This window comes from Ambystoma mexicanum, chromosome 8 (genome assembly GCF_040938575.1).
Source record: "Ambystoma mexicanum isolate Mex_15411 chromosome 8, UKY_AmexF1_1, whole genome shotgun sequence".
Taxonomy (NCBI): Eukaryota; Metazoa; Chordata; class Amphibia; order Caudata; family Ambystomatidae; genus Ambystoma; species Ambystoma mexicanum.
The window spans coordinates 713,301,946-713,319,433 of NC_090929.1; the positions used below are offsets into that span (position 1 = coordinate 713,301,946).

The 17,488-nt window shown below is 46.7% G+C and overlaps 1 protein-coding gene across 1 annotated transcript; it reads left to right on the forward strand.

The window, feature by feature from the left end:
- Positions 1-2,884: 2,884 nt before the first annotated feature.
- On the forward strand, positions 2,885-6,538 carry DDIT4 (DNA damage inducible transcript 4). The gene is made up of 3 exons (XM_069610520.1): positions 2,885-3,026; positions 3,894-4,150; positions 4,953-6,538. The coding sequence occupies exons 2-3, from the start codon at positions 3,916-3,918 to the stop codon at positions 5,462-5,464; spliced, it is 747 nt and encodes a 248-aa protein (XP_069466621.1). The 5' UTR covers positions 2,885-3,026; positions 3,894-3,915; the 3' UTR covers positions 5,465-6,538.
- Positions 6,539-17,488: the final 10,950 nt, after the last annotated feature.

A 17,488-nucleotide genomic window follows, 5' to 3' on the forward strand; every position in this document is an offset into this window, starting at 1 on the left:
GTGCTCCGGAGGTCTTCATACTGCATTCCGGTATCTGAAAGACAAAAGCTTACCAACTCTTTGCACGCTCCGGAGGCCTTCGGCGCTGCATCCCGCATCTGAAAGACAAAACAAGGTGCATTTAAAGACATTGGGGAACTTTAATACTCACGTGCCATTACTCCTTTCCACATCTAACCCAGTGGGTATTCCGGCACCCTGCAGCCGCTCTGAACTTGTACCTGCAAAATAAAAAGACAGTTAGAGCGCATCGTGAAGCAGGCAACAAGCGCTTACTTACGTGCTTCCAGGCGCTTCTATTCATCACACGGGCTCCATCTTCAACTCACTTCAGCCCGTCATCGGCCATCGCCGGAACCCTGCAAAACAAGAAACATCATTACTAAAGACTTTAAAGACATTAGAATTATTCGAAACTTACCGTTCGTGCAGTAAACGACGGACAGCAGTCCTCTGAAGTCAAGAGGCCTGCTCCCCTTATCCAGTGAAGAAACTGGTTACAGCACCCTGCCCTGAGGCAGATGGAGAGCACGGCGTTCACTTACCTAAGGTGAGAGCGTTAACCTTTGGGGTTCTACAGGAGAAGAGAAAGGGAAGAAGAGAGAGACATTCAATAACCCAGTTCCTTAATCCCATATTTTCTATCTGCAGACATCTTACCCTTCGAGTCAGACATACAGTGCACAGAGGTCCAGCCGAAAGAGCCAGCCGTGTGTTACACATCACCTTTGAAGATACGGTATATGCCCAGTCAAGACCGGCGCCTCTACGGGAATCAGGTGAGCGTTACACCCATACACCATTCACACTTGGGGGTGGCTGTCCAAAGGGGACAGTCAGCCTCTCCATTTGAAATGGTTTCAGTCAGGCACATTTCAGAACAAAGGACAAGGGAGTTTCGGTCACCTCCCCCACTTCCGGTCCTGCCCTGCACTCAGAGAACCTTCACAGGCTTTCCAAGGTAAGTCCAGCGAAGACAAAGGGACAAGAGAATCCTTCTTCTACCCCGATAGGAAGGGCCCAGAATGGCCAAGTCATCTTGTTCAGGGCTTAAAGAAGACCACCATTTTGGGCAAATGGTGTCACTTGTGTCTCCTACCACAGCTCAGAAGACAGCATGTGATAAAAGTCTACAATAATTTGTGCAAAAGATACACTGCCACCAGTCTGAACTGAGGGATTTGCTACAGTAAAACAAAGTTAATGGAGAGGCGAGAAATGGGATACAGTGTCTCCCCTCCTCACTGCACATAGGATGGGGTGTGCCGATTTTTAGTGCAGTTTTTCTAAAGTCCTACCAAGATTTGAGGCAGAAGCTCCACTCGTCGTATAAGGCTGTACCACCTGAGAATGAGGTTGCATGGACAGAGCAGCCAGACTGATCCTAGGAAGGAGATAGGGCTGCAGCTTGAACACCCAGAAATTATAAGAAACACTATGTATTGTAAAAATTAAATGGTTTAATACAAGTAGGCCACGATGCATCTTGGGTAAATAGGTACAATCACATTATATATAAACACAATTATAAAAACTAACTCAATACTTAAGGGATACAACCCAAAGTATTACCTTATTAAGAATAGCAGTCAGCAGTTTAAGGTTAGGTAAACCTAGAACACATTCAGAATGCAACCAGCTGTTCTTGGGGAGTAAAACCATATTACATATACTTTTTGAATACAGACAGTAATTCAAAGACAGCAGACCCTGTCAGTTATGCAGTGACACCCAGTTAAGAAAGTTCATAGTAAACCAACCCTGTTACCAGGATACTTTTCTGAATAGTGGTCCACAAATTCATGGCACAGTATGAACCTATAACTACGTGTATGACAACCTTCATTTATACCAGGTAAAACCTAATGTTGTAACGCATGATTACAGTTGCTTGAGCACTTACATAAAATAAAAAAAATGTTCTCCAATAAGATGCACATTTAAGTAATAAGATATTGGAGCAAGAAAGTAAGTTATTAAATAGTACTTTCTACTGCATACTGTGACCTCATAGCAATGGTCAACGTGTTACTATTTCGGAATGAGATGCTGTTTAGATCGCTGTGCTTCAACCGATGCTCTTGAAACTACACTCAGATCCGTACAGGGGAGGCGCTGGTCCACCAGGTTTGGAATTTGTGCCATGAAAACATATGCACAAGTAGATATTGTATTATCACATTCTTGTCACTACTCGATGGGTGAAACACATGCATAAATCACCTGTGGGTGGACTACTTACGAGCCATGGCTGATTCCTCACAAGATCAAGGTTACATTTAGCCAGTATTAGTGCCGAGTGGTGCATATCCTCGCTTTAATAAGAAAGTAATTTCCTTGCAGCGAACATTTAATTGAGGTATATAGGACTCAGAAACGAATAGTGGTTTGGCACCATCTATGCCCTTCGGATATCTACATGTCAGGGCATAGCCTTTCCATCACTTCAGGGGTGCGGGGCACCAACTAATCCTGCACTGCGGGCATGCGATTCAGAATAAATTACGTGCGAAGGGCAACAAAGCAGCCCTCCCCGACCAGAAAGTCGTAATACACACAAAAAACAATAGCACAGACACTTTCTGAAAGTGAACGTGGGCTGCAGGTACGCTGCACCCAAGCTGGCTTTGTTCTCGCCACCCCCCTTCCTCTGCTTTTTCTGTGGTAAACAATCTCCTCAATCACGTCGTCTCAACCCCCTCAGGCGAAGAGGAGGGGCCGTATGCTGTAACCAGGCAGGACAGAACGTTGAGAACGTGATCTGAGCAACTATTGGCCACTGTAACAGTGGCAAGGCGGTGTGGCCGGCGTCGAGGTTAATGACGCTATACGTACGGTGGGCGTGGCCTGAAGGTCTTTAAAAGCAAACTTGCTGGAGTTTTCTGGACCAGTCTCCACTTGAGGAGGTTCCTGGATAGCACTTAAAAGGGAGAGGGGGCGCTGTGGGACGAGCCGTTCCTCTGCACCAGCCCCGCAGTTCGTCGTGCACATCGTACCGACAGCACCGGGCAACTGCATCAACCATTGTAAGTGTGAGCTGCGCTTCCCTGTTTTATGCATTCCAGTGTTGCTGTTCGCTTTTGCACCTTTTTGTTAAGTGCAATTTTTCTTTGCATGTATAACATCACGAACTTCCTTTTAGTCGCCTCGTATGTTAATTTGTTTTTTACTCTGGGCGATTTTTACTGAAATGTGTATTTATTTTATTCTAAAATAGTAGGTAATCCCAAGTAACTGTACAAAAAAGAATTATTGTGCAAAACAGTTGGTGTTAAAATAGAGATGTGGTGTTTAGATGATACACCTCCGAGATCGCCCCACGATTAACAAACGGTGCGGTGGTTTCTACTAAATGCACACGGATCTGTTTACCGTCCCACACGAGTACATAATTTGATAATTGCAGGTTCCTTTTTGTTGTTTCTCGGTCATCGCAAATCTGGTTAGCTTATGACCGCCGATAAGCTGCTTTTACGCGCAGAGCTGTTCGGCTAAATCATGACTGATCTGATTATTTGTTTTGCATTGTTGCGTACTTACACTTTAGCTGTGTACCCTTATAATGTGTTTTCATTAAGTGCAGAGAAACACCTGTAGCCATCAGCAACGGGTGCCCGTACGTTCTTGATATTCGGCTTGGCTGTCAACCCAGTACTACTAATACAATGCTATGTATTAAGTTCTTGTGTCTTTAACACACCTAGCGGCGATTGCATGAACTGTACACCGCATCGGTATTTGGCAAGACTAAAAGTAACCCAGCGGGAATTTGGGAGTCATGTTTTCGTACTATATGAATTGGAGCAGATTCTCTTGGCAGACCTGGTGCTACTGCGTTGTACATATCCTGTGTGCGTTGTCAGTATAATTGACCCTGCGCGTTTTCTTTGCAGCGTCTACCCCGGAGGAGTTGCCATGCCCGCCCACTGGGGAACCCTCACCGGCTTGTACTGGATGTCCTCTCGGGGGAAGCGGGGCTTGTCCTCGGCGTACATGGATAGTCCGGGCAAGGGGTCCTCTGCTACCCTGAAGACGCGAGACTCTGGCTACGGCGGCAGCATGAGCAGCCTGGAGAGCGGCCCGGACAGCTCCGGCTACAGCGGGAGCCTGGAGAACTCCGACTACGAGCAGCACGCAACTCGGGACTACGGTGAGTGTGTGGCCGCGAGAAGGCGGGCCGGGGGGGGGGCACTCTGTCCCAACTTATCCCCTTTTAGGTAGACTTATGAAAAAGCTCATGAAGTGTTTATTTGTTGTATTGAGCGTGGCGACCGAGTGCGTCCCGTATGTGTAAAGCTTGCGCATCTCCGTGAAGGGGGGCGGGGCTTGCGTTGCGCGCATCTCCGTGAAAGGGGGCGGGGCTTGCGTTGCGCGCATCTCCGTGAAAGGGGGCGGGGCTTGGGAGCCTATTGGGGCTGATGTAATGCTAGGCAGCGCAGCACTGCAGCATCCCGTTGTCTAGCTACAGTGCGAACGGGTATTGTTGTTGTGCTTTCGTTCAAGGGGGTTGTGTGTGCGCACACGTGCAGCACTGTTTTGCAGTAGCAACTAAAACTCCCGAACTACATTTGCAGAATACAAATGTCTATTTAGGGAGACTTCAAAAAAAAAATACAATAGCTGGGAGACCTAGGCTAGTTTTCAATGGATGGAACGGGAGTGCAATCGTTTGCGGCGCATGCAGCACTCCCCAGCCTCTCGGTGGGCTTAAAATGCGCCATTTGTGTCACCACTAGTTTTCCCCCATTTTGCCCCTCTTGAACTGGGTTGAGATGGCAGTTTTTAGTAACGAATGGTCTCAAACATAGCAATCTTGCATGCTGTAAGGGGCTGAAGAGTCAATTTGCTTTCTGAAAGGGAATGTGTTGGTGTTTGTGACAAATGCGCTTCGAGTGACTGCTGATCGAGACCCGGAACTGATGCCCTGCTCTCTATTTTTCTATCCTCTTTAGATGCGGAAAGCCTGGACAATCTTTCTCTGCCGGACCCTGCACTCATCTGCGAGCCTGAGCTGCTCTACGACCGCGGAGAGGACCTGGTTTGCTGCGACCTATTGACTCTAGTCGAGCTCCTGCTGAGCGAGACCCACATCCCGGAGTTGCGGTGTTCCAAGCTGGTGGTCTCGGGCCGCTTCCTGGCGCGCGTGGGCCGGCAGCTCCAGCACCTATCGACGACGGAGCCCTGCGGCCTGAAGGGGGCCCTTCTGGACATGTACGTCGAGCACGGAAAGGCGGTCTACAGCATTGGCCAGCTCACGGCAGACCCCTCGGTCGTGCCCACCTTCCGGCTGAACCTGATCTTTGTACTGGAACCCGGCCTGTGGCCTCGGATACAGAGCCTGTTCAGTGCCCCACCCGCCATCACGCCAGGGTTTGGGCAGGCCTTAAAACTCGGCCCAGGGTTCAGGGTGCTGAAAAAGAAACTGTACAGCTCGGATGAGCTCCATGATGACGAGGACTGCTGAGGGCAAAGGAGCAAGGCCTGAAGGGGCCATTACAAAGCGTATTACTGTCTTGTATTCAGCTGAACCCGAACACTTCCCTTGTGCACTTAAAACACAAAAACAAAACAAAAAGCTCTATGTCGAAACCAGTAACGGTTGACTGAAGAATTGTCGTAGGGTATACTCCCCGTTTTTGGCAGCTTTATAAGAGATCGTGTTGGCCTTCCTTCAGATGTTGTCAAGACATCTGAGGTTTATGTAATGAAGGCATTGGCTGTGTTGGAACTACCCTTCTCCCTGCTGACACCCTTTATTCCCTCCCCCCCCCCCACCACACACACAACACTTTGACCATCACTTTTTTGACCAGAAAAACTAGGCCAAGTGGGACCGTCTGTTTAAAAACGTGTACTGTATGACTGCAGCTATAATTGTAAATTTGCACATAACTTGATAAGGATACCATTTTGGGTATTTTTTTTTCTTTATACATTAAGATTGTAAATCGAATATCTTTGCCAGTGAAGCAGCTGGGCTGCTATTATTTTGGGGGTGGATTGATTCCGCCTCCTTTTTGTGGGCATTTAATGACCTGTGATTGTCGACGTGTTTTTCATACATGGCAGCAGGGTGTGCTGTATCTCTAAGCAGGCAGTTCCTCGGCCGCCTCTTCGTTGAATGGGAGGGATTGCAGGTGCTGGTCATCTAGAAAAAAAACTCCCATCCTTCAGGCCTGCACTACAATGTAATTGGCTACTATTTCATTTGTTTTCCCCCTTATGCAGAAAGTGCACTGTAGCTAAGCATGCATGCCTAGAGGGGACTGCCAAATTCCACGAACGAAGCAAACTTGTCATTTGCACTGATGACCAGGGATACTTGAATCCTGACGTTTGTGGCATCGGCACGTATTATTCTAAGCATGCTTTTGGTGCTGAGAACACACCCTAAACTATTGGTGAACAGCCGCAGGCACTGTTTATGGTGGCTGTTTATTACACTGCCCAGTGGATTTTGCATAAATACGCTTGATGTTCAAGTGACATTTGCACAGTGTTTTTTTTGTACTTTTTTAAATAAATGATCTGAACACTATCTGTTCCTTGTCTTGGTGTATGTGTGGGTTATAAATAGAAAACTTGTGAAATGTTCATGTGAGTACACAATCATTAGAGTACACATCTGGATACGCCCCCCCCTCGTAAAAGAGGACCAAGAATTGTCCCCGTATACCATATTTCTCAACCACGCTTTACAGATATTGCAACCTCTTTTCTCAGTGCAAATATGCACCCCTTCCCTTTTAAGAATATGAACCAATCAGCACTTCGTTCTAACAGGTAAACCTTGCACAAAATGGTGCAACGCATCTTGTTTTTAAAATCAAATGGATCCCATTTTGTTTTAAATACTTATTTTTATATTTTTTAAATCCATCGCCAAGTAAAAAACCTTGCACACTAAATTGCTGTTCCTTACTTGTGTTGCCCCCGGACCACCACATCAGCCCGATTTATTAACAAAAAAAAGCCTGACCAGAAGGTGTCACTGTTGCAATGCACAACGCTTGAGTAAGCGGGAGCTTGACCGCATTCCATGTCGACTCTTCAAAACATAATCTTCCCTACCTCGGCGTTATACGAGGGTTGCAAGAAGTGTCTTGTCCTGGCATCATGGCTCCAGGGCAATGAGTTTGCTTCACGCAAAGCAACACCAGTTCGAATCTTGGTCCCACACATTTAGACAGATTCTCTGGTATGGCGTGTGTAATAAAATAATTCCCCCAGTTTACATCTGGAAGGCCACCTAGTCTCCCTTCTCCCTTATTAGCCTCTTTTCTACTGGGTTTGGGGGGTTATGAGGGCACGTGATGGCATTACTGAAGAAATTGGGTGTATGATGGTAGCCACTGCTAGAGCTAGAGAACTAGAGGGAACTAAAGCTCTGAAGACTGTGAGCCTTGGATAAAGTGTAATACCTCTGAGGAGGTGCAGCTGGCAGTGGCACTTTTTGGAGTTCGGAAGGTGACCGCTAGAAGAGGGTCACTGGGGCTTGAGGTTGAATAGTAGGTATGGTGAATAAAAATGTGTCTTGGAGTTTTCAGACCACCTTGCATATGCTGGATTGGTGAGGCTGCATGTTGTGACTTAACCAGGTGCATTTGGTGGTATTTTTGGGGGCTGTTAGGCTGTCCTTGGCACAACACTTTGATATGTCAACTGTACCGTGTATCTGACTATATCCTGGTGAAGCCCCAGATACCAGTGGCAGCATCTGCATTTCCAAAGCGGCACGTGGCATAATTTGGCCCTAACTGAACGAGGCTCAGTTTAGTGTGACTATGGGACATTCATACCCGGTGAGGGACAATGAGCTTGGTGCCGTTTCTCGGGCTTGAGAACAACTTTCAATTAGTACCCTGGTAGGACGTGCCGAGGTACTAATGGCAATATGACCCTCAGAGGGGGGCCATTACTGGTTGGGTAATTTCCCCCCCCCAACCCCTGTGCTGCACAGTTAAAGCCCTCTCTTCGCTCTGGCTTTTATGGCCTCTGACGTAATGGGAGATTTCCCCCCCCCCTTTCGGGTCATATTGCCTAATTGGCAGCGACTGCCGTTATGCAACTTTAATGCCAGTGAAGACCGTGCCTCTGGCCTGTGTTGGTGCTGAGGGACGTACAATTGTCGTATCGTAAACCCACATAGACATCTATGGACAACCACTACTGCCCCCCCCCCCCCCTACCCTTCCCCCTGCGTTTGGGGGTTTTCAGTGGTTTGACCCGAGTAAAGGTCAGAGGAGTGATGGATGCACAGTGGGCGTAGGAATTGCAGAGCAACAATCCCATTCATGGTATAGTAGTCGGGGACAAAATGAGCAAAAAAACTTCATGTAACTTTTAGGGATGGTGGGTAGTTGGCCTCCTGGGCAGCTCTGCAGTTAAGCAAGGGGCCTAACCGAGCAGTAGGAACGCGCTAGCAAGGACAGTAGCAATAACCTAAATTCGCATTAGCTGAACAGGATATCGGAGTTTCTCATGAGGGAGTAGGTACAGAGCACAATATGACCCAGAAACTAATGTTTTACACACTTAAAACTTGAAAACCCTGTTATAGGGTGTGTGAACGGCACAGCCTAACAGGAAGGGCATCCATCCCCCAAATGCCCAAAATTCTAACGACCAGAAAATATTTGAGTTGCTATCAGCATTTGTGTGCTGTTGGTGGATGATTGGTGCATTGGGGGAATTTGGCGTGGCTTTTTTTTTTTTTTTTTTTTTTTTTTTTTTTTTTTCTTCTTCTTCTGCCTGAAGGTATGTCTAAAAGATAACCGTCTGCTTCGACAACGTTTAAGTACCTTCGTTGGGATGAGCAAATGCTTAGGCTTAGTGGGTCTCTCTTGCAACTTCTGTAGTCCAGGCAAGGTGAGGCTGTAGAGAGAGCAGAGTGAATACTCACCAATATTGGGTTAAAACATGGCGGTGTGCTGTCACACCCCATGATGCACCAAGGTTTTTGATAGATCGCACCAGAAACCCCAAAACCTGGGACATGGTTTTATACATTGTTTAGATTATTTGGTCCTGTTCAGGCATGTCTGAAAGCACTGGATTGAATAGCCACTGTGTCGATGAGTGAAAAGCCTTCCATAGCAAATGGGAAGGCCCTTCAAAGGATTCAAACACTCCTGCAACGTGGACACAGGAAGTGGGGCAGTGCACATGGGGCTGGTTGGGCTCGGAAATGGAGGGGCCTGAGACAGGCTTGTGCAGCCGCACTGAAAACTGGCAATGGGCAGATAGGCAAAGGCACGACTTCATTAAATTCAGGGGCCCATCAAGAGGAAGTATGGAGGATCTGAACGAGGTAAGATGGTCCGGAGACCTGAGATGGGGCTGGGTTTAGGATTGATGAGAACACTGGAGGTGTAAGGGAGGAGTATTAAATGGGAGAACCCCATTGCTGGAGAGGGCTGGGAGGGAGGAGTTGGACAGCGTGGGGCACGTTGGGTGGTGAACTGAAGTTTGGGAAGAAAGGATTGCAAATACTGCTAGTAAAGGGATAGACACCATCTTGAAACACAACAGTTTAATCTTCAACCACTCTGGTTTAGCCCTATAGCAACAGTTCATACCGTGGCCGGGTCACAATACCCTGCCTTTTCGGACTAGGCTTGGGTGCTGTAAAATCACTACGGTGTAGATGGGTGCAGTATAAATATTGGAAAACCTAACGAGGCATAATGGGAGGAGGGTTATAGCAACACTGACATTCATTTAGAAGCAATTGTCTCCCAATGAGTATTCTGGTTCGATGGGTCAATTTCCTCTTTTGTTCTGTTGACATGATTGGCATGCCCAATCGTTCTCCGACCGTATGTCAGAAATGTAAAAAATTAGATACTCTTCTGACCTGCCTCACACCCGCCCTACTTTCTGCCTAAAATCCTCTGCCTTCATCTCCCACTTTAGTCACACTAATTCTGAAAATGTTTATTTTACTTATAACGCGCTGCATGCCCATAGGCCCCGGGGTGCACAAAAAAGACATTGACAGGACAACAAGAGAGAGCAAGCAGGATCAGAAAGGGGCTCATAAGGATTACTCCATGTTAAAAAGGTAGGTCTTTATGGCTTTTTTAAATAGGAGATAGTTTTTGATTTGTCGTAGACCTGCCGGCAGAGCATTCCAAAGTAGAGGGCCCTGCACGTCAAGCATGGTGGCTCCAAATTTTGCGGGCTTAAATCTGGGGGAAGCAAGGACTGTGGCAGAGGATGAACGAAGATTTCTTCCATTGCTCTTGATGTTAATGCGTTCAAAGTAAATGGGACTGCTGAAAGAGGCATTTATGTGTTGTAGTGAGCATTTTGTGTAATGAGATGTTTGACTGGTAGCCAATGAAGCTTCTTCCTGAAGATGGAGATATGGGAGCGACGAGATTGAGTGAAGATGGTCCGCACAGCATTGTTCTGGGCCACTTGTAAGGATTGGATATATGCGGCAGTAGTACCAGACAAAAGGCTATTGCAATAGTCCAGTCTGGAGTTTATCAGTGCCGTGGATAGAAGAGCACAGTTTTCGGCTGTTAGAAATGGACAGATGTAATTGATTTGCTTATTGATCGGTCCGCAGCTAGACCTGATGTTAGACACATGCGGCTTCATGGATAATTTGTCGTCTAAGACAACTCCCAGAGTTTTTACCTTCCTGTGAACTGTGATGATGTTGCCTGCAATAAGGAAGTTGGAGTAATCAGTATCTAGTTTGCTCCGGGTGTTCTTGGAGGATACTATCATTAGTTCGGTTTTATTGTTGTTTAAGGCTAGAGAGTTACAAGCCATCCAATCCTGGATGGCTTTGTAGATTTTATCGATGGCTCAACATCATTTCTGTACTGACCACTAAGCAGTTTGACCACCTGTGTGTCGTCTGCGTAGTTGGTATACTGAACACCAAGTTTGTTTAAGAGGTCCAAGAGAGGGCGAATGTACAAATTAAAAAGCAGTGGTGACAGGCAGGAGCCTTGTGGGACACCACAGGTTTGAGAGGTGGGAGTGGAGTGGTGACTCCCTACACAAACCCTAACCACGCGAGTGCCCAGAAAGGAGGCGATCCAGTTAGATGCCATCGAGAAACAATTTGCGTCCTCTCGGAGCTTTGCCACTAGTAAGCTGTGATCTACCAGATCAAAGGCTGCGGAGAGGTCAAGAAACATCAGTAGCGCGGCTTGATTGTTGTCAGCAATGCTCGCCAGTGTGAACCTAAGGTCGAGCATGGCTGTTTCAGTACCATACCGAGCCCTATAACCCGACTGTCGAGTGCTGAGGATCTTTTGTTCTTCAACATGAGCCTGGAGGTGTTTGTAGGCCAGTTTGTCCAATATCTTTAGTATAAAAGGCACGTTGGTTATTGGCCTATAATTATCCTTATTGGTGGGGTCTAAATGTTCTTTTTTTCAGCAAGGGTGTGAAGGCAAGCGTCCCCACCCAGCACGATCCTCCCCGCAATGAGGGACAATGATAGACTCTCCCAGAGTGGGAATAAGGCCAAGACAAAGTGCGGGTGAGCGTAAATGGGAGTTTATCAATCAGAATAGGGCATGCAAAGAACTCTGCAAACTCCGAGAGCGCTCTGTCTGACAATAGCAAAGACAGGCGTATATATTTACAAAAAACGTCATCAAAACCTATACACTATAGGGGGCACAAGTTCAATGGGATTGGGTGGCGACGACTAACTATAGGTGCTGCTGTGATGTGGTTGGTCTTGGCTGGAGGATGTCACTGGTCAACCTCGTGGGTTGGGCTGGGCCTGGCGGGTCAGCTGGGTCCATCCGGGCGGTGTTGTTGTGCCACTGTGGCCAGTGTCAGAGAGGAATGTCTTTTCCTGACTTCCTTGCCCTAGAACATGCACACCGCAGTCATTCAGTCATTTGCAATATTGTTCTCTTTAGTAAATCTCCCAATAGGTTATGCTACAGGTTAATGCAACACAGGAGGAATGCACCTTGAGAGGGGTTTGATGGCGATTCATCAGTATATGGTTACCAGTGTCCTGTTGACCGGGTACCATAGGTCGTGGAGCTGGGTCTCAGGGCATGGGACAGATGGTACATGTCCTCCTGTCTTGTTAGAAGTCGTTATGAATGTGTTGCTGTATTGTTGCCAATATATGTCTTTGCTATTGTCAGACAGAGCGCTCTCGGAGTTTGCAGAGTTCTTTGCATGCCCTATTCTGATTGATAAACTCCCATTTACGCTCACCCGCACTTTGTCTTGGCCTTATTCCCACTCTGGGAGAGTCTATCATTGTCTCTCATTGCGGGGAGGATCGTGCTGGTTGGGGACGCTTGCCTTCACACCCTTGCTGAAAAAAAGAACATTTAGACCCCACCAATAAGGATAATTATAGGCCAATAACCAACGTGCCTTTTATACTAAAGATACTGGACAAACTGGCCTACAAACACCTCCAGGCTCATGTTGAAGAACAAAAGATCCTCAGCACTCGACAGTCGGGTTATAGGGCTCGGTATGGTACTGAAACAGCCATGCTCGACCTTAGGTTCTATTGGGTGTCCTAATTTTACAGGGGCCATTAACCTAAGGTGATCCGGTGGGTTGTGGGGTGTAAGGGAGGGCGCCTCTGGAGTTGTGTATTCAGGCGGAGGTTTACTGCTGGGCTGTAAATAATGCAGGTGGCGGGTCGTGGCCTTGGGTGCTGCAGAGGGAACTACAAATCTTTGAAGCGGCTCCAGCCTAGTTGGGGGAGGTGGAGATGTGCGGCGCAGGCCTCTGCTCTCTCGTCTGGCAGGCTTCTCAGAAAGGGAGGGGGAATGGCCTTGCACATATTCACAAAGGTATCTTCCTCGTGTGTTGCCGATTTTAGGTGAAAGCATCATAAACATTCGAATACTATACAATACTCATTGAATCATTCCGAAGCTTACATTTTAACTTTGCTAAATGCCTCTCAAATATAACCAGTCCGAGCACATTATTTGTACACAATGTTTTAACAACTACAACATTTTAGTATATGCATATACATTTACAGTAAGTGAGGTAGTAGTGAGGTTGGTGGAGCACAAAGAAAACGACTCGCCACCGTACGTGACGGTAGTGACACATAAGGGGCTTGGACATACACATGAAGGGTGCATTCTCGCACGTCCTTCACACAAGCCCTCAGTAGGGTTGCATTTGTCTTTCTTTGCACTCTAGCAGCATTAGTTTGGTTATGGTGCGGGACCGTGGGGTGTAAATCTTTCAATGATACGCATAAGAAATAACCCCCCGGGACGCTTCTACTATTTGTACATAACTGCAGTGGTGTGGGTGCTTCATTGCTAATGCCATGTGAACATGCATTCTGTCATATCTATACGTTTTACAGGTTTTCTAATCAAAGAGGTTTGTGGAGAAAATGCGCCCATCGCAGGTAGTTTTGCCATTAGTATTTGGGAACTTTTGCTTTTATCTGAGGGACGTTTTACAGTTCTTTTTCCACCCAGGCTCTGCTGGCCGGGTCATGTTGGGAACAGTGATACACTGCGGAAGGTGAAATGTTAGTGTTGGTATCTTACACTAGCTCATGTCCGTCTTGTTCGTGGGAACGGGCTCACAGCGGATCTGTCGGGGAGCTGTGGCCACAGGGATAATTGAAACTCTCCAAAGGTGGGGGCCGCGCTGCAGTGCGCCGAGCTCACACCATCTTTATTAGACAAAATGGTTCCTGAGGCCTAGCTAAATTCAATATGTTTGGGCAATGTCTTCAGCAGGTGAGCCATCCACCACCTGGGCCCTGGTGGTAAGGAGGGGACGCCCGATGAGCCATGGCCCTCACCGGGGGAGGGGATGTAGGCAAGGGGGGTCTTTTTGGACTAATCCTCCCCTACATTTCCCCCCTTTCGTTACTTAAGTAACAAATTCTTTAGATCCTCCAATCTCCTGCACTCTTCCTCGTCCATTATTGCGTCATCCCATGCAGGGGTGCCTTTTATGGGCATCCATGCTCTGCACACCCCCCTTAAGCTCTCACCTCTCCTAGCATATTCATCTGGGGTACAAGTGAGGTATATACATCCGCTCTCTCCTTCCAAGTCTACCCATACCTCCTTGTACCATTCTAGTATACGGGGCTCTCTAATGGTAGTATGCCATAATTTATCTACTATAACCTTGTCGTCATACCTAGGCACTAGCTGATATCTTGGTGTGTCATCTGTCCCTGTTTGTACCTGCACTTCCTGCATAGCTTGTATTGTACTACGGGTGTTGCCCATTGTCACCATCATCATTGCACCATTCGGTACTGCGTTAGCACAACATCGAAGACCCACCTGGCACAGGCAAAAAATAAAGAGGAACACCACAGCCGGCATCAAAAATTTCAGTCATTCCCAGCCATGATGGAACCCAGGAGAAAATATTGTCGAACCAAGTGCTTTCTTCCGCTCCACCTTCCATTCTCATTCTTTCTCCTAGATTATGTACTGCTTCGATCACATGGGACAGGGAGCCGTTGTCTGCGTCTTCGGAAGGTACGAAAGTGCAGCAGGCACTTCCGATTTTTCGGCAAACACCTTCATCCATCGCTGTCAACAGCTCCAAGACATACCTGTTTTGCATGGTCATCAGCGGTAATGCTCTAGTTCCACTTTTATTACGTTGAACCCTTCTTCAGTGTCATTTGCCAGCTGGATCAGCTCCCAACGTGTTATCTGGAGCCATTTTGCGTTTGCTCTTGCCTGGATACTTGGGATGAGAGAGGCGAAGAATGTTTCTGCCGAGCTGAATAATTGATATCTGTCTGGGATCTGTGCCAGCAACTCTGACGATGCCTTAGATATGTAGTTTGATGCTCGTCTGTTTCGGAACAGCACCTCTTCCTTGTTCCCGGAGGACAGGACATAGATTTGTGACTCTGCAGTTGGCTGGGCCGCACTCTGTTGGGTGTTTTCTCGCGTCCTTTTGCTCCCATCAATGTGGCTTTCTGGGATGACCATTAGCGCTGAGTGCAGAGTGGCCATTGAGCAGCTGCCACTCCATGATTGTGTGAGGTGCAGGTATGCCTGATTGCCACATACCCAATACGTGTCCATCAGGGCCGCTGTCCCTTTTCGTAAGTCTGGGATGGTGAGGGTCTTGTTACAGTTCTTGTTTGTCCCCATGGAGGCTTTCCCCTCTCCTTTAAAACATAGTTCATAGTCTATTTCTTTCTGCAGCTTGAAAGGTTTTTCAATGGCTGTTACCCAAGTTAGTTTTGAAATGTGTTCCTTCCATACTGGTGTGCACGTTTCTTCTATCCATTGCAATTTCTCTGGTGCCACACCCCTCAGTGCTTCAGCCTTACACATTACTTCTTCGTCCTTCCACTTGTGTCTGAAAAAAGTGTCCCTTGTATTATAAAAAATGGTTCTTCCATACATACCACTCCTACTGTCTTTGTATAGCAAGTTTTCTCGTTCTGCAGCATCCTAAAAGTAACTTAATGTGCCTGGAAGGTGTTCTTAATTCTGAACAACGTGAGATGAAGGAGACATTGGGCATCTACAATAGGCAACTCTTTGGGTAACAATACTTTGGGCGTGCCTGAAGCATGGGGAATGAGGGAGCAGACATAACAGCTTTCATTTGTTGTTTGTTTAGCTGTTGCATTCATGCCCGCATACCATTTATTTGTCTGGTGGGGGTGTTGCGGGTCTTCCATTTTATCTAGTCCTAACCCATAATACTCATCATACTTCCTCCTTCCCGTCTCCCTTTTTCGTCTGTTATTTTTGTTCCTAATGTACTTCCCAGCTTCATGGGCGATGGACAAAGTGGGCCCCCCTTTCTCCTTCCCGCCCCCCTTTGCCCAATCATCATATAATATTTCATGTGTTGCTGTCATTCTTTCATTTTCTTCCTTCATGTTATCTAACAGTGTGTTTTTGGCTATGGGGGCAGGATATGGCGGAGGGGTTTCGGTCATTTAAACTGCGGGCATTGTAATTAGATATTTTTGGCGGAGACACTGTGTTGTTTTGCATTTCTCCCTGTAGCCCTTCATTTTTCGAGATGACAGCATTGGATGGTGTGGTGTAATATCCCCATACAAGTTTAGTTCCGTCCCATACCAAAAAATCACCTTCTTTAGTATTTACACTTGCTGTTGCATTGGTCACATTAGTGCTGTTAATCCCTCCCCCCTCGTTCATCTCGATAGAGATAAACGCTATGAACCAATATGTAACCAGGCCAAACATTATTGTGAAAAACAATGTAATACATACAGACAATCCACACTCATACGAATATCTGCATCTCTCAGCTAACAATTCTCTATATCTAATAAATCTATCCGTTGCAGGCTGCCCGTTAGATGCCATGGTAGCTCCTGTTTGAGATATAAAAGTGCATTAAGTGCATGAATGTAAACATTTTGTTGGCACTACCAGTGCCAGTATATACTGAAAGGGAATGGAAGCGGGTAGAGCAGTAGGTTTGGGGATGCACAGACAAGGGAGTCGACACTACGTGCTTTTATCACATCATTATTTACATATAAGTTCATAACAATTTTTTTTTCTTTTTTTTTTTTTTAAATACCCTTAAATGTAATTATACCTTTCAGCAACTTTCTCAATCTGGTGCATTTCTGTCACACACAAGTTCATATACACACATTCTTTTCATTTGCATTGTTTGCTGTTGTCTGTGCCCCCTCATCCACCTCTTCCTGCACATTATTATATGCTCTTCGTACATCCGTCAAATGTATCCAATACTTGAGGCCCTTTACTTTTACAGCCGTAGGGGTGCAAAACACCACTTCGTATGGGCCATGGAACCGTGGTGCATTCCACCGGCGCACAAAGCTCCGGACATAAATGAATTCACCCGGTGTCAGTTGTACCTGGGCTTCAGGCTCTGTAACTGACCCTGTTGTGTTCCCCTCTTCTCTCGTGAACGGTGGTGAAAGCTGCTTTGATATTGCGCGCGCTGCCCTTGTTAATTTTTTCAAGTAGTCCGTGAACTCATCTCCCTATATCGGAGCGCTTCTGTGTGCATCTGAGTGTTCGCGCATTGGGGAGTGTGCTGTGTGCATTCGTCTCCCGGTCACAATTTCGTGCGGGGACAAATGGTGGTCCTTGCTTGGCTGATTTCTCAGCTCAAACAGTGCAAGGGGTAAACAGTAAATCCAGTTCTTTTTTAATGAAAAGCATAGTTTCGATAATCTTCCTTTTAACAGGCCGTTCATCTTTTCTACCACGCCATTACTTTGAGGATGATAAACAGAGCACAACTTATGCTTTATTCCCAAAAGCGTTGTTACTTCCTTGAAGAGTTTGTTTACAAAGTGAGTGCCGTTGTCTGAGCGAATCACGTCACAAATTCCCCAGCTCGGAAATACTTCTCTCACTAGGAATTTCGCAGCGCTTTTAGCATCAGGTCATGCACATGGCCCTGCTTCCACCCATCTTGAAAATGGGCACACAACCACAATCATGTAACGTGCCCCATTACACCTCTCTCCCATGTCCGCATAGTCAATATGTAG